This window comes from Psammomys obesus, unplaced genomic scaffold (genome assembly GCF_907164565.1).
Source record: "Psammomys obesus unplaced genomic scaffold, mPsaObe1.curated_primary_1811, whole genome shotgun sequence".
NCBI lineage: Eukaryota > Metazoa > Chordata > Mammalia > Rodentia > Muridae > Psammomys > Psammomys obesus.
In genome coordinates this window covers 2,833,924-2,857,428 of record NW_026590701.1, presented here as the reverse complement: position 1 = coordinate 2,857,428, position 23,505 = coordinate 2,833,924, and the positions used below count along the sequence as shown (strand labels likewise).

Sequence of the window (23,505 nt, the reverse complement as noted above, 5' to 3'; positions counted from 1 at the left end):
TGTCTACTCGTGAGCTCTTTATTGTCCCACCTCAGTTTCCTAAGTGTCTGACCTCCTTCCTCCCTGGTGACCAAGTAGGCTCACGTCTCAGACATGATCTCCTGAGCCTCCACGTTGTCCTGGCATTGGGCACTTTACAGCAGTAACAGCTGAGTGTTCCACTTTGTCCCACAGAGTCCTGTGACTGTGAGCATGCAGGAAGAGCAAGGTCCCTTCCGATCCTCAGTGCTTTAGACTGTCCTTTGAAAACCCGCATCCTGAGGAGTACCAATCCAAATGTCCTTGTCTGCCATCCTTACTCTTGAAGTCAGGAGGAGACCATCCTGGTCTTGTAAGGTGGAGAGGAATTTGATCTTTTTTTTTTTTTTTTCATATGAAGATTCTTTATTTATTTTTTAATCTTATTTTTTTCTTATCAGTTACATTTTATTAACTTTGTATCCCAGCCGTGTCCCGATCCCTCATTCCCTCCCAGTCCCTCCCTCCTTCCCTCCTCTCCACCGTGCCCCTTTCCAAGTCCGCTGATAGGGAATTTGATCTCTTGATGTAACATCTCAGTGGGATCTTTTTCCAGCTCATTTTACCACATAATGCAGCCAGGACACTTATAGGCAAAATTTTTACCATGGTTATCTCTTTGATACAGTTTTTTTTTTCTTTTACCTGGCCTTTGAAATACAGGTATATATTTATAATTCATTTAAATTTTTGCATACACAGATGCCATGTTCTTTTCTTTTCAGCCCTGGCGGTCCTGGAACTCAGTCTCTGAGATCTGGCTACCTCTGCCTCCTAAGTACCTTCAAAGTTCTGTGACTGCAGGCTTGAACCATTACATTTGGTCACAAAAAATTTAATTGCTCATTTTAAAATAAAAATAAAGATGCATTATTACATGAATAAAAAATAACTTGCCAGTCATGGGGTACACACCTTTAATCCCAGCACTTGGGAAGCAGAGGCAGGCAGATTTCTGTGAGTTTGAGGCCAGCCTGGTCTACAAAGTCCGGGACAGACAAGGCTACACCAAGAAACCCTGTCTCAAAAATACAAAATTAAATAATTTTGCTCAAAAAAAAAAAAAAGATAAGTTTTTTATATTGTTACTATTTTGACCCAAGATCTCATCTCCTTTATCCCAGGCAGGCCTTGAACTCACTATGTCATTGAGGGTGATCTTGACCTCCTGACCCTCCTGCCCCCACCTCCCAACATTGGGATTACAGGCATGCCCTGCCACACCCTGGCTGCTGGCAGTATTTTGTAAAGAGAATAAAAGTAACCTATGACTAAACACCGTAGAATGTGCGGTGGTTCCACCCAACCAGTGAGTTTATCTCCCTGAAAAGGGGAGTGAATGACTGCAGGCCTCCCCACGAGGCCCAGCTGTCACTCCCTGGGTGAGCTGGTCTAGATGGTACCCTGCTGTTTGCTCAGTGAATGCAGCCCCAGGCTTTGCTCCTCCCAGCCCAGCCTTTTACTGCACAGTATTTGGACTTACTTTGAGGTAACCACCTGTTATCGCTTGCTTATCATGTACAGGTCCCTGGGTTCAGTCCCCAGCACTGTGGGGAACAGGGGAGCTAAAATTTAAAGCAAACCCGTCCTGTAATGTGTTCGTAGCTCCAACAAAGAACTGGTGATAATAGGTGATCACAGGGTAAAGGACTGTAGACCTGTCGCATGAAAACTGGAGGAACACTGCAAGCATGCAGCAGAGCCACGCTCTCCAGCTTTGTCATCCAGACGTTCAGACTCTAGGTTACACATTCTCTTAATCTCAAGTAGATTAAATTCTCAGTAAAAAGTATTTGATGTCTAGCTTGGCTTAGCAACTTTGCCCACCTCTCTCTCTCTCTCTCTCTCTCTCTCTCTCTCTCTCTCTCTCATGTGTGTGTGTTGGTGTGTCTCAGCACACACTCACTCTGTGTGTGTATGATGGTGTGTCTCAGCTTCTATAATTTGGCTGGTGTTCTGATTAGTCTCAGAACCACTCATATGCCAAAGGTAGAATTCTCCATGCAATCTGCCTATTTCAGAAGAGTTTAGCTTATTGTATAGATTTTTTTTTTTTGCAATTAAAATGTGTGTGTCTGTTTTGCTTGCCTGTATGTAAATGTGCCACATGTCTCCCTGATGCCTGCAGAGGCCAGAAGAGGGCATCACATCCCCCAAAACTAGACTTACAGATGGTTGTGAGCTGCCATGTGTGTTGGGAACCAAACCAGGTCCTCTGCAAATTCTTTGAACTGCTGTGCCATCTCACCAGCCTCTATTGTAGAATCGTAATTCCACTCTTAAAAAAAAAAATGTATTAGCTGGGCATGGTGGTGCATGCCTTCTAATCCCAGCACTCAGGGAGGCAAGGGAGGCAGAGACAGGCAGATGTCTGTGAGTTCAAGGCCAGCCTGATCTACAAAGTGAGTCCAGGATGGCCAAGGCTACACAGAAACTTTGTCTCAAAAACAACAACAGAAAGTATTTATTTAGTTTGTTGTGAGTGTGTGTGTGTGAGAAAGAGAGAATTGGGTGTGAGTTGGGGGTGTAATCCTGCCATAGTGTACATTCGGAAGTCAAAGAACAGTTTACAGGAGATTATGCTCTCCTTCCAGCATGTGGTCCCAAGGATCTAAGGTAATGGTCCGGCTTGTTGGCTGTCACCTTTAGCCACCTTACATGCTGAGCCATCTTACAGACACTTGATTACACTCTTGAATAGACACAGATGTCTCACCAAACAGCTACGCTTCAACACTCAGACTGGGTGGTTTGTAGTCCTTCTCCAAATGTCCTGACCCTTACCAAAATCTTCTGTTCTGGCCAGCTATGTCAGCTTGCTACTAGTTAGAGTCTTGTTTGTTTGTTTCTTGGGAACAGGAAATAGCTATATAGTATAATACCAGGTTCACGGGACCCTCAGAGACCACCAGGAGGTGACTCGATGCAATAGCAAGAGAGCTTTATTAAGAGAGCCATCGAACTTGGGACCCAAGTCTCACTGACGCAGCAGTGGAGAAGTGGGACCCCAAGCACTGAGTGAACAGGATTTTTAAAGGGAAAGTCTGCGATCAGGGGGTTTCCATAGCAGCAAGCAGGGGGGCACAAGCCTTGGCGTTACAGAATTGGGTGAAGTTTAGCAGGGCAGGGTGACCTTTTCTGAGGTACACAATCACAGTGGCTAAGGCATATAATCTGAAACATTGGGGAGAATTTTTCCACCCGATTCTCAACCGATTCCCATTGATTATTGCCAGGGAGATTGTCTTTATTTTCTATGAAGCATTTATTCTGTATTATTTCCTGGAGGCTGTTGCTAGGAGAGTTAACTTTGTTTTCTGCCAGGTGTACATTCTGTGATATTTCCTGGTGCCTGAATTCAGTTCCCAGTCAAGATCTTTATTTCAAAATGAAGTTATACTCAGGCTAACTTAAACTCTTCAATATCCATGGCTGTCCTGGAACTAACTGTGTAGACCAGGCTGGCCTCAAACTCACAGAGATCCACCTCACCTGCCTCTGCCTTCTGAGTGCTGGGATTCAAGGTGTGCACCACCATGCTCAGCCCACGTAGAGTCACTTTAGAAAAGGGAACCTCAGTTGAGAAAATGCACCCAACAGAGCAGCCTTATGTAAGCAAGTCTGTGGTGCATTTTCTTATTGATGGTTGATGGGTGAGGGCCCAGCCCACTGTGGGTGCTGCCACCCTATACTTCTATTCTGGAAGATAGAAGAAAGCAAACTGAGTATGCCCATAAGCTGTACCCTTCCATTGTCCCTGCCTCAGCTCCTGCCTCCAGGTTCCTGCCCTGCTTCTGTTCTTTTTTTCTTTTTTTTTCTTTTTACTTCCCTCCCTCAGTGATGGAAGCTAAAACATACCCTTTCCTCCACAAAAGGCTTTGGGATGGCATTTTAGCAACCAGCTGTTGCTAAGGTGATTCAGGGATCACCTGGGTGACGCTCCTATCTGCTCTGTCCTTCCTTGTCAGTCTCTTTGGAGTAGATTGAGAAACTGAGCTTTGTAATTGCAGCTGCTAAAGTGACAGCTAATATTTGTGTGCAAATAGTAAGTATATATTAAAATCAAATTTTTACAAATCAGGTTAATCTACATGCCATAGTGTGTGTGTGTGTGTGTGTGTGTGTGTGTGTGTGTGTGTGTGTGAGTGTGTGTGTATGTGTGTATTTTGACATAGGGTTTTGCTGTGGAGCCAGGCTGGCCTCAACTCACCATCTTCCTTTTCAGCTGCATACCTGGCTAGAATATAGTGTGATTTGTATGTACCAAGTAGCAATAAATGACTGAAGAGATAAACATCTTTAGGAACAAGCAATATGGTACACAGCGCTTAAGCTTAGGCTAGGGGATGGAGAGGTGGCCCAGTGGTTAAGAGCACTGGCTGCTTGCTCTTCCAGAGGACCCCAGTTCAATTCCCAGCAACCACGTGGCACCATACAACTGTTTGCAACTCCAGTTACAGGGTCTCTGACAGCCTCACACACAGATAATGCACATGAAATAAAAATAAATAACCAGAAGAAGAGGAGGAGGAGAGAAAAGAGGAAGAAGAAGAGGAAAAGGAGGAGAAGGAGGAGATGAGACTTGCCCCAGTGCCTCAGTGCCCTAATCAGCAGGAAGTATCCAACAAGCCTGAAGCCCCTTTGCCTGTTCTTTCTCTTCCTCTTTCCTAGTGTTGGGTGTTTGGAAGGGATTGAGGTGGAGAAGGTGACAGGAGAAAGAACCCAAGAAAGTAGCCTACAGTCTGGGCACAGTTGTGAGGTGCCATGTGGTGCTACCAACCCACCTGGGTACTCGGGGAACACAGCCAGTGTTCTTAGCTGCCGGGCCCTCTCTCCAGCCTATTGTACCAGAGGCTGTATTCAAACCTGCATTGATTCTCCTGTCTCTGCCTCCCTAGCACGAGGATTGTAGGAGTATGCCACCAGCCTTCACGATTCTCTAGCGTTTGTTTGCTGTTTTCCAAGGTCTAATCAAGAAAAGCTTCAGACAAATCTAAATTAGGAGCCTGGATTCATTACCTTTCTGACTGCTATGATGAAATAACCAACAAAGGCAATCTAAGAAAGGGAGACTTAATTTGCTCACAGTTTGAGGGCACTGGCCATCACGGTAGGAAGACGTGGGAGTAGCTTGTGGTCCTGGTCACATGGAAGCTGTGGTCAGGGAGAGAGCAGTGCTTGCTGAGGCTCCAGTCTCCCTTTTACTTAGTGAAGGAAAGGTCATGGAATGCTACCACCCACGCTAGGGCAGTCTCCTAGCAGTTACCTCAGTCTAGATGTAGTCAGGGGTTTGTTTCCATGGTAATTCTAAATCTCATCAAGTTGGCCATCAAAATTAACTATCATTGGGACTTTCTTGTCAAAATCATGATTAACAAAGACTAGAAACCTGATTGGTATTCCAGGAGGACCAAAAGAAACAAAACGAAGTCTTAAAGGGAAAATGGGTTAACTCCAAATCCAGCCTGCAGTTAATCACAATGTATCAGTTAGTACTGCTTTCTTTATTTTAAGATTTATTGGATTTTGTGCCAGGAGTGGTGGCACATGCTTTTTATTCCAGAATACAGGAGTCAGAGGCAGGTGGATCTCTGAGTTTGAGGCCAGCCTGGTCTACAGATTGAGTTCCAAGACAGCCAAAGCTACCCATAGAGACCTTACCTCAAAAAAAAAAAAAAAAAAAATGGATTTTTATTTATGGGTGTATGTGTGTCTTTGTGTGTAGGAACACTTACATGTGGGGTCCGATGGAGGCTAGAAGGATGCATTAGATCCCCGAAGCTGAGTCCTTTGTAAGACCAGTGTGCACTCTATCTGCTGAGCATCTCTCCAGCTGCCTAATTAGTTTCTTAGTCTTAACAAATGTGCCTTGATCGTGTGAGGCTCTAACAGTGACTATCTTTCTGTTAGAAATAAAGTATAACCTCAACTGTTAAACAAAAGAATACAGAAACAAAGTGAAGGTAGCCCAGCATGGCAATTTCTTTAAAAAAAAAAAAGAACTAGAATCCAAACCAGGTTTGCGAGACACCTAGGCCTATAGCTGATGTTTGCTACTTTGTGGGTTCTTCTTTCTTCCACCCTTTCAACCCCCTAACACTAGATAGGAGAGAAAATAGGATAGAGAGGAAAGGAGAGAGATCCCTGAAAAAAGTCAGGGGTCAGAAAGGGGCAACATTATCCTTAGACTACTTCCTGCTGAGTAGGGCCATCAAGCTCCTTGGGGCAAATTTAACCTCTCTTTCTTTCTTTCTTTCTTTCTTTCTTTCTTTCTTTCTTTCTTTCTTTCTTTCTTTCTTTCTTTCTTTCTTTCTTTTTCTCTCTCCCTTTCTTTTTTTCTCCTTTTCTTCCTCTTGTTTCTCTTCTTCCTCTTCCTCCTTCTCCTCCTTCTTCTTCCAGACAGGATTTCTCTGAGTAGCCTTGGCTGTTCTGGACTCCATTTGTAGACCAGGTTAATCTTGAACTCACAGAAATTTGCCTGCCTCTGCCTTTGCTGGATTACAGTCATGCACCACCATGCCCAGCTTCTTCCTTTTTCTTTTCGAACAAAACTACTTAACAAACTGTGACCAACAACAACCAGCAACCAATCATGCTCAGGGCCCTAACATTTATATAGCCTCTGAAAAATTCCCAGAATTCCAAACATCACACACCCGCAGAAACTATCTGCAGCTGACAAAATAGCTCCCACCTCCTCTCCCCCACCCCCCACCCCCACCAGAATATGAGGCAAATCATAGTAAGATGCTGCAAAGCAGCCCCGTATCCCACACCCGGGATTAAACCAAAAATGTATTCTTAAAATATTTCTGTGGGTCTTTTTTTCAAGACAGGTTTCTCTGTCTTGGCTTTTCTGGGCTTTGTAGACCAGGTTGGCCTCGAACTCACAGAGATGTGCCTGCCTTTGCCTCCTCCAGTGCTGGGATTACCAGTGTGTGTGTGTGTGTGTGTGTGTGTGTGTGTGTGTGTGTGTGTGTGCGCGCGCGCGGACTTGAGCTTCAATGTTTTTTTAAGATTAGTCATTTATTTATTTTATGAGTGCTCTATCTGTATGTACACCTGCATACCAGGAGAGGGCACCAGATCTCATCATATATGGTTCTGAGCCACCATGTGATTGCTGGGAATTGAACTCAGGACCTCTGGAAGAGCAGACAGTGCTCTTAACCTCCGATCCATCTCTCCAGCCCCTATTTCTGTGTTTGTTTTTTTTGTTGTTGTTGTTGTTGTTTTTTTTTTTTTTTTAAAAAGAAACAAATATTCCAGAATTGTCACTACAGAGACCAGCATGGCTCCTGCCTTTTGTCCCTGACTTAGGTGGTGACTGAGTGTCATCTCCGTGGTAGGAGGAGCTCAACTTCACAGTCTCAAGTGCCTGGCCAATGAGTGCAGAGGTTGAGGGAGGGTCAGGAAATGTGAGCCCTTATGCGCTAACTAGATTTAACAACAAAAAAGAGTGTTTCTCATTGGTGCAGCTTTTCTAATGTTCTAAAATTATTCCAAATTTTAAAAGCTCATTAAAGAATTGTTCACCTTAGTATTTTGCCTTGATTTTTCAGTTAATACAAAATGTGAATGAATGTGTTATTTTCCAGAGAGCTCTTAACAAGGTCTTGTGTTCATGAGAGAATGACCAGCATGGGTCAACTAGTGTGGTTCTTTGCATTCATTATTTTAGAGTTTCTGTGAGTGTAAAAAGAACAACCATGAGACTGAGTGTGTAGAAATAGAACCTCAGACACAAGCCCTGAGTGACAGTGAGTTAGCAGTGTCACAGACTCTGCTGTGGCTGCAGCCTCTGACCCGGTGTAATACAGACACTGGTGTCTTCACAGGCCGGAGCCTTTGCTTCCCTCACTGTAGCACAGCGGTGGCAGAAGCAGCTGCCTGAAGATGTGGGCGAGGTGGTTACTTCTAGCACAGAGCTTGCTATTCGCCTATTAGAGGAGTTTGGGAAAAGTCGGCATTACCTATTCTACTGCTGAGAGAAATACTTTAGATCTTCCTCCACTCCCAATGATAAAACTCAGGCTCCTAAGCACGACTTATGTTTTGTTTCTTGATGCAGAGTATCTCACTCTTTAGCCCGGACTGGCTCAAACATGAGGCAGTTTTCCTGCCTTGGCCTCTTGCACACTACACCCAGCTCTTAGCGTGACTGCTAAAGCTCTTTATATTCTATGTGAGCAGCTGTATTTCCTATAGTCATTCTTTTTTAAGTGATTTGATTTATTATTTTTATTGTGAATATGTGTGTATCTTTGTGGGGTTTGTGCACATGAGTGTAGAAACTTCTAGAGACAAAAAGAGGGTGTCAGATCCCCTGGAGCTGAGTTATGGATGATTGTAAACTACTGTGGGTGAAGAGAACTGGGCACTGAGCTCTGAGGAGCAGGTGTGCCCGGAACTGCTGAGCCATTCCTCCAGCCCCGTCCACAGCCATTCTTGCTAGCCCACAACCAAGTGCACTGCCCAGAGCCTTCGTCACCCTGGTTTCCCAGCCACACAGTCTTTCCTTGGTCCCTCTTCAAGGTCCTGCTAGTCCGCCCTTTCTCCGCGGTGTCCCTCCTCACTCTCCTGTGCTGGCCCCCCTTTGGACCCTTGGGAGTGCACCTGTTGCAGTTACAATCCATCACTTTGAAGACTGTCATTTGCTTCTCCTCTAGCGTCTTTGTTTGATGACATGAAACCCAGAAAATCAAAAATGATCACATCTTTATTTTCTTATTATACTAGTGCTTGGTGCATACTTGGTGGGTACCAAACTTAATGAACTTAATAGTGGGTATTCAAATTTAACAAACTGACAGTGTGTGAGTACGAGGCCTGTGTACACTCGGAGTTGTTTTGTGGTAACTGATGGAAATTGTATGTGGTTCTTATTTGCTTAAATGTCAGTTAGTTCTTAGCAGTGAATACTGCTTGTGTCAAATCTTTTCTTTACTTCTGGCACATCTATAGAACAGGCTTGGCATGAGTCATTGAGAAATGTAATTTTGCCTCTCTGTTGTGTATTCTCCAGGTTCTAGCTGCCACCATCTCGTGCTATAACTTTTAAATTATATTTGGAAAGAAACCAGCCACAGGGGGAAAATGATCAAGTTTTTCCTTATGGTAAACAAACAAGGGCAGACCCGGCTGTCTAAGTACTATGAGCATGTGGAGATTAATAAGCGTGCCCTTCTGGAGACAGATGTCATCAAGAGCTGTCTGTCCCGATCCAGTGAACAAGTAAGTGTCTGTGCTCCCTGTTCTCTGTGGGGGCAACTCTGCCTTTACAGATTTCTTGTTGCTGTCTCAAGTGCCATTATTTTCTCTGAGCTATATTTCTTCAAAGGCTTGTGGGGGGGAAGGAAGGCTGGCTCTTACCATGCCTGTAAGAGAAGAACAAGAGGCAAACCAGGGAAGTCCTGGGTTCTTATTTAGGATTCTTGTCTTAGCACTTCACAGAAGTAGCTGCTAAATTTACTCCTGCTTGAAGACAGTCTTCTTTTTTTGTTCATATGAATTCAGCCCTTGGAACTCTCAGCAGTGTCTGCGGCTGGTGGTTTGCTGTAAGCCAAAACAGGAAGGTCAGATGACTGACTGGCATGGCAACTCGAAAACTCAAGACCCGGACGTCTGCCAGGGGATACTAATATGATTTGATGTGGATAATGATTCTTTTCTGCTTACTGTCTTTTGTAAATATACAACCGACATAATGCCAGAACAGTAATTTAAAAACAAACTTAGTTTGAACTTGGTTTTTTAATTATGTAGATAAGGGAAATGGAAGATGCCAGAACCTGGAGGCCAGATACTTTCATTAGCATAATAGAGAATGGCTTTGTGGTGCTGGGTTTGAGCACAGGCCTCCTGGCCCTTAACAGGCACATGAGCTGCCGCTCTGCTGCACTGCAGCCCCTGGTAAACATAGAGTCCATTTTTGCAAAGAACTTAGAGAATTATTTAATCTGACTCTAGCCGTCAGATGCCTTGCAGAACATTGGACAAGTGTTAAAAAGTCAGGGTCACCCATTTTTACCCCGTTCTCCATCTCACCCCCCAGAGCACTCCAGCAGCGGCAGCAGCTATCAGAAAACACCGAATAGCATCAACACTTACAAATTGCATGTCCCAAGTGTGTTTCCCTTGGCTTCCAATCAGTTTTCCAATTGCAGTCTCTCCCAGTTCCTCTTTGAATTCCTTCTTTGGCTTGCTGTGGGCACTCGACGCTCCATGGCCTCAGATGGAAACAGGAACTATTAAAGCACTGTGTTACTGCCTCATGTGGGAAGCTCGCCTCGTGTGGGAAACTCTCGGAGACGCGCCTGCAGGAGCCTTCCCGCCCAGTCCACAAGCCTGCCGTCATTTTAACAGCGTTTCCACCAGAAGGTCACCATTTGGAGTAGATATTGGCAGATCTTTTTGGAGTTCTCTAAAATTATTTTTATGTGAAAAAGAAACCACTCAACTCTTGGCATCAGGCACCAGGGTGTCATAGTATCAGCTTAGTTCCATTCTGCCCAAAGATGTTCTTGGTGTTTGTTTTGTTGTGTCAGGAGCCGTCGTTCCTCTGGCTGTACCTGTAATCCAAGCACTCAGGAGGGTCCTGAAATAATGACAGGTGTGAGCTCAGGCCATGTCAGACAGAACCAGCAGACAGAAACCCCAGGGTCGGGAGCACTGGCCCCTGCTTAGGCGCGGCTGCTCACGTCCAGCAGAACCACACAGAGGTTCGTGACTGCGCCTGGCTCCGGCTCCAGGGCTCTCCTCTGACCTCTGAGGGCCCTTGCACACATGTGCGGCATGTACATACACTCAGGCACACACATACACATAAAGTGAACTATTTAAAAACATAGGCAATTTTTAGTTCTTTCAAATAGGTGTATTTCCTTGAAATGTCCAACTGCCAGAAGTCTCCCTGGCCTACAGGGAGCCGAAAGCTACCACACAGTTCTATGCAGCTATCTGTATCCTATTAGTTTATTTTATTGCCTTGGAGTCAGAGTCTCGCTTTGTAGCCCAAGCTGACTTTGTTGGTGTGTGTGCCTCAGCCTTCCCAGCACTTACATCACAGCCCAGTGCCACCTGACTTGGCACTCTAATTTTATTTTGAGTTTATTTATGTCATTGTATCTATTTATTTATATTTGTTTTTTAAATTTAGGGCAGGTCCACATTCTGGATCCTGGGTATCCATCCCATCAATTTGAGATAACCTTGTCTAGCCTTGCATTAAAGGCATGAGCCACCATGCTTAGCTCACTCCTACTTCTCTATTAAGCCCTGAAATTACTCCATGGTATATAGACTGCCCAGAACCCTTCCCTTGGAGGGATTTCCTTACTCAAAACATACAGCTTCATGCCCAGGTACATTGTGTGCCCAAGAGCAAAGCCACCAAGTTCGTGCTCGGCTCCATTTGGCCAAGCACAGACTGACACTGAAGACTTACACTGTGCCTGCAGCCTTCCTTCTACTTCGGGCAGCCCTATGTGCAGACACTGGAGAAGACAGAAAAGTGAGAAAGCAGTTGTTTATCTATAGATCAGGAGTTGTAAGCTAGTTGCTAATTCATAGGAAGCAGTTTTTACAATGGAAAATCTTGTCCAGCATCTGCAGCACAAAGACCACATAATCTATAAAATAATCTGCATTTATTCTTTTCATGCATCTAGGATAAAGAAGTTACATCTATGTAGATGATGGATGGATGGATGCTAGATTGCTTGTGCTGGTCTCTCCATGACCATTAGACAGGACAGAACTGAACAGTTGTAACTGCTCTCAAGAATTCACAGACGGCATGGTGTTTATGCATGCTCACATTAAAGCACTTTCAGCTGCTAATTACTTGTTAGCTTTGCTTGCTGAGCTCCCCAGGGAGCCAAGAAAGTGAATGAAAGAGAGGCACAAGGGTAAGCCGTGTCATCACTCAGACTTTTTCCAAGACTGCACTTCTTCCTCCTAGAGGTGCTTCTAGTAAACCACTGGATGTTGTCAGAGCCTGCAAAGGCTGTTTGATATTTTAATGCCTTAATGTAATGTCTACATTTCTAGGGGTGTATTGGCAGATTCTTAAACCGTAACCTAGGGATTATGTGTGCTGTTTGAAGACACCTCTGTCAACCAGACATTGATGTCTAATTGTCTTTCATCTAGTGCTCCTTCATTGAATATAAGGATTTTAAGCTGATCTATCGGCAATATGCAGCTCTCTTCATTGTGGTTGGAGTTAATGATACCGAGGTAAGATGCCAGAAAAGCCTTAGAAGATGCAAGACTTTTATTCTTCTTAGGTTGGAGTTTCTTTCCTACTTGCTCCCCAAGAATGAGGCAGCCTCTTTCAGAGTGTCTGGGTCTCAGTGGCCGTTGGTTAAGGTCAGGAGTGGAGCTCATGCTCTGATGTTTCAGTTTGGCCAGATTCATCATGACCTGAAAGCCTTAGAGGTTGAGGTTTTCTGTATTTCCTTCTTTAATCAGCATCTGTACTTTTGTTTCTTTTCTTTTCTCTTCTGTTTTAAGACTGTGTCGTGTAAACCAGGCTGCTGGGATTACTGGCATGTACCACCATATTTAGCTTATGTGATGTGGGGGGCTAAGCTCAGGGCTTCATGCATGCTAGGTGGCCTCATAGATAAGGTCTCTACATCCTTAGCCACAGCGTGTCTCTACACAAGCCGTCACAGAGCCTTTGCGCATCAGTGACCAGGACGCTGCTCTAATACCTCGGGATGCACTGGGCATGGTAAAATTAATTATACCTTTTTTTTTTAATTTCAGAATGAGATGGCTATTTATGAGTTCATACACAATTTTGTGGAAGTTTTGGATGAGTACTTCAGCAGAGTGGTAAGTCTAATGGCTAAAAAATGGTCTTAACCCAGTTGTTCAGAAATTGAGTCCTTTGGGTATATGTCAGTATTATGTGTTAATATAATTAATGGACTTGGATTACCATCCCTTATTGCTCATCATAGGTTTTACAGACTTGTGTGTGAACTAGGGCTTCATGAAAAAGCCTATTTTAGTTTGCTTCTGTTGCTAAACACCAAGCAATCTAGGGAGCTTATACCTCTCATGACTAAGGAGAGCCAGGGCGGGAACCTGGAGGCAGGATCTGACGCAGAGGCCATGGCGGGGAGCTGCTGACTGGCTTGCTCCCTGTAACTCGCTCAGCCTACTTTCTTATACAACTCAGAACCACCTGCTGAAGGATGGCATGTGCATGCACTCGAGCATGTGTGCTCGCACGTGTGCACACACACACACACACACACACACACACACACACACACACACACCCCTTTGGACCAGGCACCCCCACATCAATCATTAACCAAGAAAATCCACCAAAGGCTTGTTGAAAATGGAAGCATTTTATCAATTGAAGTTCTTCCAAAATAATTCTAGTTTATGTCAAGTTGACAAAAACTTTTTTTTTCTGAAATAAATATTTTATTTCATTAAAAAAATCAGTATTTTCATGATTAGAGTGAACAAATATTGTTTGAGTTCATCATTTCTGGTTTACATTGCAAATGGTTTCCATAATATGCGTCTTCCTGACTCACTATTTGCCTACATGCTTGCGGGAGTAGTCTTTTCTTGGTAGGAACTCCGGTTCTTCTGAATTCTTCCCTTTCTTTGAGATACTCCAGTTTGTATTCTTCATAGAAGGCTGGATCATTATAGTAAGCAGTTAGACAGTCTTTCAATGCAGAATTTTCTTTCCGGCATTTTACTACCATAAGGAATCCAGAGTCCTTGCAACATCTGGTAAAATCTTCAACTTGTTCAGAACACCGTTTTTTGGCCTTTTCTCTCATCATCCTTGGGATCAGAATATCTTTTTCAATATGTCCAAGATGTTGGTCTGTGGGGTCCAGTGCCATATCGGAGGGCGGAGAAGAAGCAGGCCACTGGCGGGCTCCGTGGGTAGAGAGGGAAGTTGACAAAAACTTAAGCAGCACAAAGCGACCCTCAGAAAACCATGTCCTTCTAAGCACTCTACTGCCCAATAGGACATTTTCTTCTCACTTGCTGTTTTTACATTCCTTTTGCTTTCCTTCCTAAGAGTACAGAACCTTTTTACTTTAAGAATCATTTCCAGCCAGACAGTGGCGGCACACCTTCAATCCCAGCACTGGGGAGGTAGAGGCAGGCGGATTTCTGAGTTCATGGCCAGCCTGCTTTACAAAATGAGCTCCACGTCAGCCAAGGCTAGACAGAGAAGCCATGTCTCGAAAAAAACAAAAAACAAAAACAATCATTTCGACGCTAGCCATGTCAGTACACACCTGTACAACCCCACTCAGGAGAGAGGACACAGGATCGGGATTCCAAGGTTATATAGCCTTTGAAGACATCACAAATTCAGACCAGCCTATCAAGAGAAGACTGTCTCAAAGCGAAAGTGGGGGTGGGGGCATGCCGGAGAGACAGTTAAGAGCACTTGCTTCTTGCAGAAAGCATGGGGTTGACTCCCAGCACCCGAATGGACGCTACACAGTCCTCCTCTGTCCTCACGGGCTCCAGGCACACATGGAGTACACGTGTGGCACACAGACATGCACGTAGACAAAACACCTGTAACACGTGACTAAATAAAAGAAGAAGGAGACCCATTTCCACCTGCACCTTTGCTTTACTGGGCAAAAGTCAATTTCCCTTTAGGAAATTTCCTTTTTTAGAAGGAAATATAATTCGTATACCACAGCATTTTCCCACTGAGAGGATAGAATGGTGTTTTAGTGTTTACAGTCTTAGAACTCTCACCACAGTTGTTTTAGGGAAATCGCAGTCCGGGACAGATAAGCATATTCCTTAGCGTTTCCCCTATGACCCACAAGCTAGTCCAGGCCTTAGATAACCACTGGTTTGTCTCCAGAGCTGGCCTGTTGTAGATGGTCACAGAAAGGGACCTGCATGTTGTGGATTTCTGCAGCTTGTCTCGCATTTAGCATGATGTTTTCAAGATTCACCATGTTGTAGCAGTGTCATTACTCCTTTCTTCTTTATTAATAAATAATATTCTGCTGTGTAGATATACCACGTTTTTAATCAGTTTGACACTGATGGACATTTAACTTATTTTCAGTTTGGGACTATTATGAATGGTGCTGTTATAAACATTTTTGTCACAATTTTGGACAGATTCACTTTTTTTTTTTTTAATTCTAAAAGAAAAAAATCTTGGCATGGTAGTGCACCCCTTTAATCCTAGCACCCAGGAGGCAAAGACAGATGAATCTCTGAATTTGGGACCAGCTTGGTGTACAGAGAACATTCTAAGACAGCTGGGGCTACAGGGAAACCCTGTCTCAAAAAACAAACAAAGCAAAACAAAAGATCAAAAACAGCCAGCCAGAGGCACATACCTAGACCTTGTCTCTAAATAAATTAATTACATGAATTTTTTTTGCTCAGGCCTGGGAGAATAATTCTTGGTAGTAGGTACCATCTTAAACTGGCAAACTGTTTCCAGTGTCTGCATTATTTACATTCCTATTAGCAGGGTGATTATTCTGATTTTGGATTTCTCCATGTCCTCACCAAATCCTATCTGTTTTCCTTTCCTCCCTCAATTTTTGAGATACAGTCTCACTATGTAGCCTGGGCTAGCCTGGAACTCACTCTGTAAACCAGCCTGCCTCTGCCTCCTGAACACTGGTGTTAAAGGTGTGTGCCGCCGTGCCATCCTACTAAGTATGAAGTGAATTAGAGGTCTTTGGAAAAATGTTTGATCCTTTGCTCAGCTTTTAATTGCATTAAGGATTTATGAATGATGACCAGTCAGTCTATGCTTTTTCCTGTCGCTTATGTTTTAGTGCCATGTTTAGAAAGTTACATACTTGTTTGCTTTCTAGCGTTTTATAATTTTAGTTTCTAAATTTGTCTCTCATCCACTTTAAGTAATTTTTATGTTGTGAGTTATTAATCATCTTGATGCATTCTGTTGTTATTTTATTTGGAGGGATGTATAGCTCGAGGCTGGAATTCCTAACCCCCTGCCTCTGCTTCCCAAAGGCTGAGATTGCAAGCACACACCACCACTCATTTTTGCTTGCATATATCTACCTGTCTAGCAGTTGCTGAAATAACTGTCCTTCTCCCATCCATGACTCTCTTAGCTCCTCACTGAGATCTGTTAGTAAGCCTGAGCCAGGCATGGTGGTGCACCTGTGTGGGAGAAGCAGAAAGATCAGGTGTTCAGGGCTGTCAGCTGCATGGCAAGTTCAAGGCCAGCCTGGCATATATGAGACCCCCATCTCAGCAACAAAACACAGTAGATAGACAGATAGATAGATAGATAGATAGATAGATAGATAGATAGATAGATAGACAGATAAATGACAAAAGGTTTATTCCTGGACTCTCATTTCTACCCCGTTGAACATAGTGCTGCTAGTGCCATGTTCTCCTGGCTGCTGAAGTTCTGTAGTGAATTGGAAGCAAATGCTGTAGTCTTTTAAACCGAAATCTGTGGAGATGGCTGGTATTATTACAACCATTAACTACAGTGCCTCCTGTGTCCCAGGCGACCTTCAACTTCCGGTCTCCTCCTGCCTCTCTGCCTTTATCTCCTGGGATTAGAGAAGAGTCCCACCATGCCCAGTTTGCCCAGTACCAAGGGTTGAAGTAGGGCTTTGGCATGCTGAACGCTCTACCAGCTGAGCATATCCCTAACCTGCTGTTGCCTGAATCTGCTTACTTCATCCTGCCTTTATGTAGAGATCAGTGAGGAGCTGCTCCACAATGCTGCTTCCGAGGCAGTGAGCGGGTGCTGCTTCGTACAGAGCATTAACACCAAGAAGGCCACACTTATGTGTAGAAGCACTGTCTTTTGGGGTGTGGTGGTGCTGAACCCCAGCATGTGAGAGGGAGAGAGGCAAGAGAATCGACAGGGAGTTCAAAGGCTTTCTTCATTACATGGTGGATTAGAAGCCAGCCTAGACAACATATGACTTGTTCAAAATGAACAACGAAGTTGAGTCTCTAATTCAGTTCGTGTGGCCTGGGGTGAATTTTAGAAGCTCTTCCTGGGGAACTAGCCAGTTCTCATGGCCTCCATGCAGTGGCCTCCATGCAGTGAGCCACAGAGTCAGGCACGTTGACCAGCAGTATAAACTGGGGATTTGCAGGAAATCCAAGCTCTGGGCCCCCCGCAGGCCAGGGTCAGAACTTTTGACTGCGTCCCCCAGTCTGTCTTTCCAGGCCTTCCAGTGATTGTGACGCCTGTGACCTTATGCGTGGGGCTTGCCTTCAAGCTCCTGCTTCAAGAGATGGAGCTTGGAAGATGGCTCCTGGCCTGTGAAGACGATAGTTTCCAGAATGTGTTAAAGCAGAGAAAATAAATGGAGGCTCAGACACTGCTGCTATAGGGTTTTAACTTACTGTTATATCCACTCACTAAAAATATGCACATGCAGAGTCATAGATGTAATTTCAGGGAGAGAGTTGGTGACTGTGTGAACCACGGAAGTCAAGACCAACCTAACTACACCAGGTGACAGCGTCATGCTGGCACTGCACCGGGGATGGCCCTGGCCAGGATCTAACCAGCGCAGAGAGATAGCACGAGGGAAGAGCGTGAGAAGAAGCAAGGACCCGACCCTCACCAGGGGCTCTGACAGCTAAGATTCATTTTTAGCAGTGTACATTTTGAGCATTCTTTCTGGGCTATTTTTAATCTTATGGAGTTTCAACATCTTAAATTTGGAAATGGATTTCATGCTGTTGCACCGAGAGAAAAGCATGTCAGTGTCATATTTTCAGAAACAAAAGCCAAACCAGTCGGATTCTGGAGGTTCCCAGTGAGCTCAGCTGCTGTAGGGAGAGGCAGCAGGGCTTCCTGTCCCTCCCTACCACGTATGATCTCATTTCCACTTCCCCTTGCCTCCTCAGAGCTATTTTATTGACAAAAATCAGTACAGCTAAGCAGGGAAACGCTGGCCCCGTGGCATTACCCGTTTGCTGAGACTCAGACTGTACATTGTCAGAGTGAGCCTCGGGCGGCTGCTGTGAGAGCAGCCTGTCACGAGAAGAGCAGCAGAGTGCTCCTTGCTGTGCCCAGACAGCCGGCCAGACTGTGAGCGGGAGGAGCTTCTGTACCTTCGTCCCGACTTCACTGTGAGCCTGAAAGTGCTCTTCAGACGGAATGCTTTCAAGATTGGTGGGAGAGCACCAGCTGGGCCAGGACTCAGGGACCTCTTCACTGAGGTGCATGCCCTTGAGACCTAACGCACCCTCCTGTGACGTTGAGCAGGTGGCTGTATACCTCTGTCCTCAGGATAGCTGACAAAGCTGGGAGGTGGGCTCTAGGCCCCCACCACGCACAGCCTTGTGGGTACCAAATCCCCACAAGCTTAAGTCCCTTGTGTGTAGTGGTTGGTGTCCGTGTACAGCTGACACATGTTCCCGTACACCCATCTAAGTGGCTGAGAGCACCTAGCATGGAGCAAGTGTGTATGAATAGTTGGCAAGCCTAAGAAATCATGGAAGAGTGGAAAGAATATATGTTCAGTGCAAGCACAGTTTGTTCCAAGTATTTCACAGAGTGCTTGGTTGAATTAATGAAATTCAGAATACAGAGGACTGATCACATACCACTTTTTACTATTAGGAAATTTTGTGGTGTGGAGATCAACCCTAGGGCATTAAAACGTCAAATGTGCACTGAACCCCGAGCTACGTCTCCAAGGTTGCCATCGCTTTTGGTAACCTGCATTTTACTTAGCAGCTTGCTAGTAATTAGACGTCTACATCACTGTTGATGGCTCTAATTGACTAAACTGGTCCCTTCTTCGTAGTTGCTTGGATTATTATCAATAGTTCGCTATTATAAAAGCTTCACTCTATCTGTCCTATCACTACTCCCAGCTTCCTTTACACAAATTCTTGAAGTAAATCAATGGATGCAAATCCTGTGGCTAAGGCTTCTGATATGCGTGCACACCATCTACAAAGGTTGAGTTGGTTATTATTCTCCACATGTTTTGTTTGTTTCTGTTTTTGTCTGGTGCTTGGAGAATCTTACCCTGTTAGCTCAGGAAGGTCTGAGGCTGTTGCAATCCTCCTGCTTCAATTTCCCAAGATTATAGGCATGAGCCACCAACCCTGAGCCTCTCTACTCTCTGACCTCAAAAGTTCCTCTAAGTGCAGCTGTCTTTTCCTTCACCTTTTTTAAAATCCCAGTGTCCAGCTCAGGGCCCCCGCTGGGGCTCCCGCAGGTTTGGAGCCCCAGCAGCTGCCCCCGGGCTGGCCGCAGAGCAGGGCTGTCTGCGCAGATGACGGTGCTGTCTGAGGGCCTCTTCTCACTGTGTGTTCTTGTTTTCTTTTTCAGAGTGAACTAGATGTATCCTTTTCGGTACCTTTTCTCATGATATGTGGCAAAGCACACTCAGGGCCTGACCAGGTAAGCGCCACCATGCAGCAAGATGACTTGGCAGAATCCAGGGCACTCTTCACCTGCAGGTCTGCCAAGGCCGCCCGCAGCACGGGGTTCCCAGAGCCCCCTGCCTTCCCTTCAAAGGCAGTGCTTCGTAAGGTTCCCTTTCCTTTTTCTCCAGACAAAACGCTGAGGCGGTGATATTTAAAAATAACATTATATGGGCCTGCACAGATGGCTCCAGAGGGCACAGGTTCAATTCCCAGCACCCACATGGCAGCTCACATCTGCTAGAATCCAGTTCCAGGATTTCTGACACCCTCAACAGACATACATACAGGCAAAGTGCCAATGCACATGAAATTAAAATAAATTAGATATTTAAAAAATAGCTGTTATACATTGGCCTAACTTCTCATATCAGATTTGTTCACAATGTATATCCCACAAATGAAGTGCTTGATTTTCACGGAGACTGAACTTTCAGGCCTCCCGGACAAATCCTCAAAAATGGCCTCATGGACAGAAGGGGGCATTGTAGGAGAGGACCTGGAGGGTTAAAGATGTTGCCTAGCTTATGTTCATTTTTTTTTATAGCAGAGAAGGCTCATTTCTTTCTTGGTTTTTAATCAGAACTGCAGATATAGCCCGATGCAGAACACCTGCCTTGTATATCTTCAGCTTACTCAGTCCCAGCACTTCCACCAGAATAGCCACGCCCAGGGCCAGGCGTGGGCAGGCACGCACCAGGCCTTCTTAAGTCCCAGACTATCATGTTTAACATCTAAGATGATTTCTCTTCAAAACTCTGCCTGCTTTGAGGCTGGAGAGATGGCACAGTGGTTAGGAGGGCTCATTGTTCCCAGAACTTGAATTTGGCTCCGGGCACCCTTCAGGCAGCTCGCAATCACCTGTCACTGCACTCCCAGGAGCGCCAGCGCCCTCTTCTGGAATCCACAGGCACCTAACCACATAGGGCACACACAAATGCACCTAATGCCGGACATGGTGGCGCACGCCTTTGATCCCAGAGCTCAGGGGACAGAGACAGGCAGATCTTTGTGAGTTTCCGACCATCTTGGTCTACACAGTGAGTTCTAGGCCAGCCATTGTTACACAGTGAGACGCTTTCTCAATAAATAAATAAATAAACAAACAAACAAATAAATAAATAAACTCACATTTTACTTAAACATATAAACATTTTACTTCAAAATATGCTTATCACTTGAAAGTGATAGAGATATCTTTTGAAAACATCAGGCTTAAATGTAAACTAATTCCAAGTTGTGATTTATGTATAACACAGATAACATGAGCATGTTCATATGTGTGTGTGTCTATGCATGATGTAGAGTAGACACGGCTGTTGGAGTCAGTGGACTGCGTCGTCGGTCTCTTCCCACAGAGCCCCTTACCCTTTGCTGCTGCTCAGGACCAGTCATGTTCATAACATTTATTTGGAGACCTCTTTTTAAGTCAACTGTGGAAAGAAGCCCGAAGAGGGGCATCAGGGTCCCAGGAAGTCTCAGGAAGCCCCTTGCAGAGGCTGCCCTCCCCGAGCCTGTGAAGGCTGAGGCGGTCTGCCCTGAGCTGAGAACAACGGCATTTACCACTCTCCTCAGTACCTGCTGACTACTCTGCTTCCTGCTCAGACTTCGAAAACAAGACAGGTGGGATTTAAACAGAAATGACCCGAGCACGGGTGATCAGTTCAGGAATCCCTCTTTCCAGTATGTGGAAGCCCTCGCTGTAGTGGTGTCCCCTTAAGACTGAGCACCTCGGTGACCTCAGTCACCCCTTGGAGAAGGAGCACCTCTTGGCATCCTTCCCCACCTTCCCCACTTCCCCCAGGGCTGCTGTTGCGGAAGGCCTATTTCCATAGAGAAAGTTTACCCCATTACATAGCTTGCTGGATTTACCGAAGACTTCAAATTTCATGAAGATTGTTTAGAAACCAATTGATGAGCTTCCTCAAACATGTGCAGCCTTGAGCCCTGAACAGTTCAGAATTCACAGGTGCTGTCTCCGCCCAGCTGCTAAGCGATGGATTGCCGGCTCGGGGACAGCACCAGGTGAAAGAGTGCCAGCCCCTCGGCGCTGTGCACCTATTATGCACATAAAGGCATAGGAAACTGTATTTGGTCCTTAAGCAGAAAGCGTTGCAGACTTCCTCTCTAGATTAGTAGAGAGCGCTTGCCTGGCTGCACAGGCCTTGGGCTTGATTCCCAGCACCGAGCAACTGCTTTGATGCGGCAAGAATGGGACATAACACTCCCTATGCCCAGGTGACTGAGGTCATCCTCCAGGGCCTTCCCTTTGAGGACACCATTCTGAGTCTTTCAGCAGTATGCCCTCTGATACAGTGCTCACCTGGCACTCACAGGCCTCCCATCTGTGCGTGTGCATCATGCTGGAAAGTTAGAAGGCAGAGGGCTCCTTCCAACTTCACTTGGGTCCCAGGGATTGAACTACGATTGCCAGGCTTCGTGGCAAGTACTTCTATCCACTTAGCCGTCCAACAGTCCTGCTCTTTGTTGGTTTTTTTGTTTTTGAGACAAGGTCTCCTGTAGTCCGGGCTTTTGTCAACTTCTCTCTCTATATGGCTGGCCTTGGCGTGCAGTATGCTGGATTAGCCGCCTGTATCACCTGGCCGCATTTGCGTCTAAACTGCCTTCTAGTATCCTGGGTGCCCAGGCCTTCTAGAGTCTGCTGCTGGGCTACCAGAGGATCTTCTTCATTCACCTCCTGTCAGTCCTGGGAGCAGAAGGCAATAGATATTAGGAGGGCCGCTGCGATGCCCATCTCCATACCCAGGAAGAAAATCCAGAGGCTGCCTGGTGCCCCTCACTCATGTATCCTCTTAGGCTCCCTCATATACATAGGAGGGAGTCCCAGAACCCAGGGGGTTTTGGTTTGGACCCTCTTTAGAGATCTAAGCATGAGGACACACTTATCCTGGTACTTGGAAAGATAAAGTCCAGAGCCACCTTGGTCCTGTGGACCGAGGTTCAGTGGATAGATAGATGGATAGATGGACAGACAGACAGATGTTTTTTTTTTTTTTTAAGATTTAATTTATTTATTTATACAGTATTCTACCTGCATGTGTGCCAGCAGGCCATAAGAAGTCACGAGATCTCATTATAGATTCTTGTGAGCCACCGTGTGGTTGCTGGGAATTGAACTCAAGACCTCTGGAAGAGCAGCCAGTGCTCTTAACCTCTGAGCCATCTCTCTAGCCCCAGATGGTTCTTTAGAACATGATTTTATTTTATAAACCCTTAAAGACCCAAAGCCACTGCCTCCCGCCTTCCAGGGCCACTGTGGGTTTGCAGAGGCACCTGTTTCATGCGTTGCTACCACTGAGTTTGGGTCATAATGGCGTCAGTGTTGTGCAGGCTCTGAGTCTGCCACCATCTAGCACAGCACATCCCTACAAGATAACAGCACACAGGCCAGCCAGATCCGCGACCGCCAGAGAACTCCCGCAGGTGATGATCTCACCAGATGGCATGTGAACTGCAACGCCATTGGCTCAAACAAGGGACCGCGGCGAGAGTGGCCAGGAGAGCAGGCATCACAGTGAAGGCTCAGCTTCCCAGTGAGCTGAAGCCTTCGGCGTTTCTCCAGCTTCCCAGCCAATACCGAGAATCTCCCGAAAGAGCATTCCCCTGAGATCGGGATGTGAATGACACAGGTCTGCCTCCAGCCTCTTCTGATTGCCATAGCCTTCCACTTTTGTATCTCCTTTATGTTTGTGTTTAGTTAGTTAGTTAGGAGGTGGGCAGAGTCTGCAGCATAGGCTGGCCTGGAAATTGTTATCTAGCCCAGGCTAGCTCCAAACTTACGGCAGCCTCCCAAGTGATAGGACTACAGTGTGAGCCACCACATCCAGCTCTTGGCTTTCAGTGTGGGTCTTGGAGGTCCCAAGGCATACTATTCTTCTGCTGCCATCTCCCCACCCCCCTGCTTCACCTGCTCCTGCCTCACCTACTCACTTTGTCCCTTGTGTCTCGATTTCTCTTCCTTCCTTCCTTCCTTTCTTTCTTCTCTTTCTTTCTTTCTTTCTTTCTTTCTTTCTTTCTTTCTTTCTTTCTTTCTTT

General features: G+C 45.5%; 2 protein-coding genes across 6 annotated transcripts in view; one reads left to right on the top strand and one right to left on the bottom strand.

Annotated features, from left to right (window-relative positions):
- Ap4s1 (adaptor related protein complex 4 subunit sigma 1) overlaps nt 1-23,505 on the top strand; it is a 39,152-nt gene that overhangs the window by 11,681 nt on the left and 3,966 nt on the right. For all 5 annotated transcript variants that reach the window (XM_055608523.1, XM_055608521.1, XM_055608525.1 and 2 more), the window contains exons 2-5: nt 9,044-9,252; nt 12,172-12,258; nt 12,793-12,861; nt 19,355-19,366. In XM_055608523.1, the coding sequence (XP_055464498.1) occupies nt 9,115-9,252; nt 12,172-12,258; nt 12,793-12,861; nt 19,355-19,366 (306 nt within the window). In that variant the 5' untranslated portion in view covers nt 9,044-9,114. The remainder of the gene's footprint in view (nt 1-9,043; nt 9,253-12,171; nt 12,259-12,792; nt 12,862-19,354; nt 19,367-23,505) is intronic.
- Nucleotides 13,500-13,904, bottom strand: LOC129677902 (COX assembly mitochondrial protein homolog). The gene has a single exon (XM_055608583.1). The coding sequence runs from the start codon at nt 13,902-13,904 to the stop codon at nt 13,500-13,502; it is 405 nt and encodes a 134-aa protein (XP_055464558.1).